General features: G+C 44.1%; 1 protein-coding gene across 1 annotated transcript; it reads right to left on the reverse strand.

The window, feature by feature from the left end:
- Positions 1 to 25: 25 nt before the first annotated feature.
- Positions 26 to 255, reverse strand: SARC_18225 (hypothetical protein; the record flags this gene model as incomplete). The annotated part of the gene is made up of 1 exon (XM_014287693.1): positions 26 to 255. A coding segment is annotated over one exon (230 nt), but the record flags the coding sequence as incomplete, so codon positions are not given.
- Between the last annotated feature and the right edge of the window lie 307 nt (positions 256 to 562).

The following is a 562-nucleotide window of genomic DNA, read 5'->3' on the forward strand; positions in this document are numbered from 1 at the left end:
TATATACACACACCCATCTCTCAACTCCTGGAGTTCTTTCGCCAGCGTTTGATTGGTCGTAAACTGCTCTCTGAGGTTCTCCTTCAGCGCCATCAACTGAGACCGCAGCACTTCTATGGTGGCCGCCTGCTCTTGCCCGTGCACGGATGAGTCATTGTTTCTGAACGAAGACACCGCATCACTGAGCTCTCCGAATATCCCACTCGATTTCTGTGTGCCTGCGCCGCCGCCTGTCTTGCCACTGTCCAGTGTTTTCTATTTATGCGTAGCGTGTGGATAGACTATTGAGACATAATCGACGATAGGATCACACAAAAACTCTAGTGCACCGAACATGAAGTACTTAGCAGCAAAACTCGATATAGTAAAGGTCAATAGCGCGTTTGCAAGCACGGTTGACTTGTGTATTTCCGGCTAGATTTCGCACTGAGAATCCTGTCAAAGAAAACGGTAGACAAAAGCGCTTATTGGAAGCACTCACACTACATACCATGTATAGAGCAGTTACATAAACTCCAATATATATATATATATTATATAGATATATACATGTTTATATATA

The sequence above is a fragment of the Sphaeroforma arctica genome (genome assembly GCF_001186125.1).
Source record: "Sphaeroforma arctica JP610 unplaced genomic scaffold supercont1.14686, whole genome shotgun sequence".
NCBI lineage: Eukaryota > Ichthyosporea > Ichthyophonida > Sphaeroforma > Sphaeroforma arctica.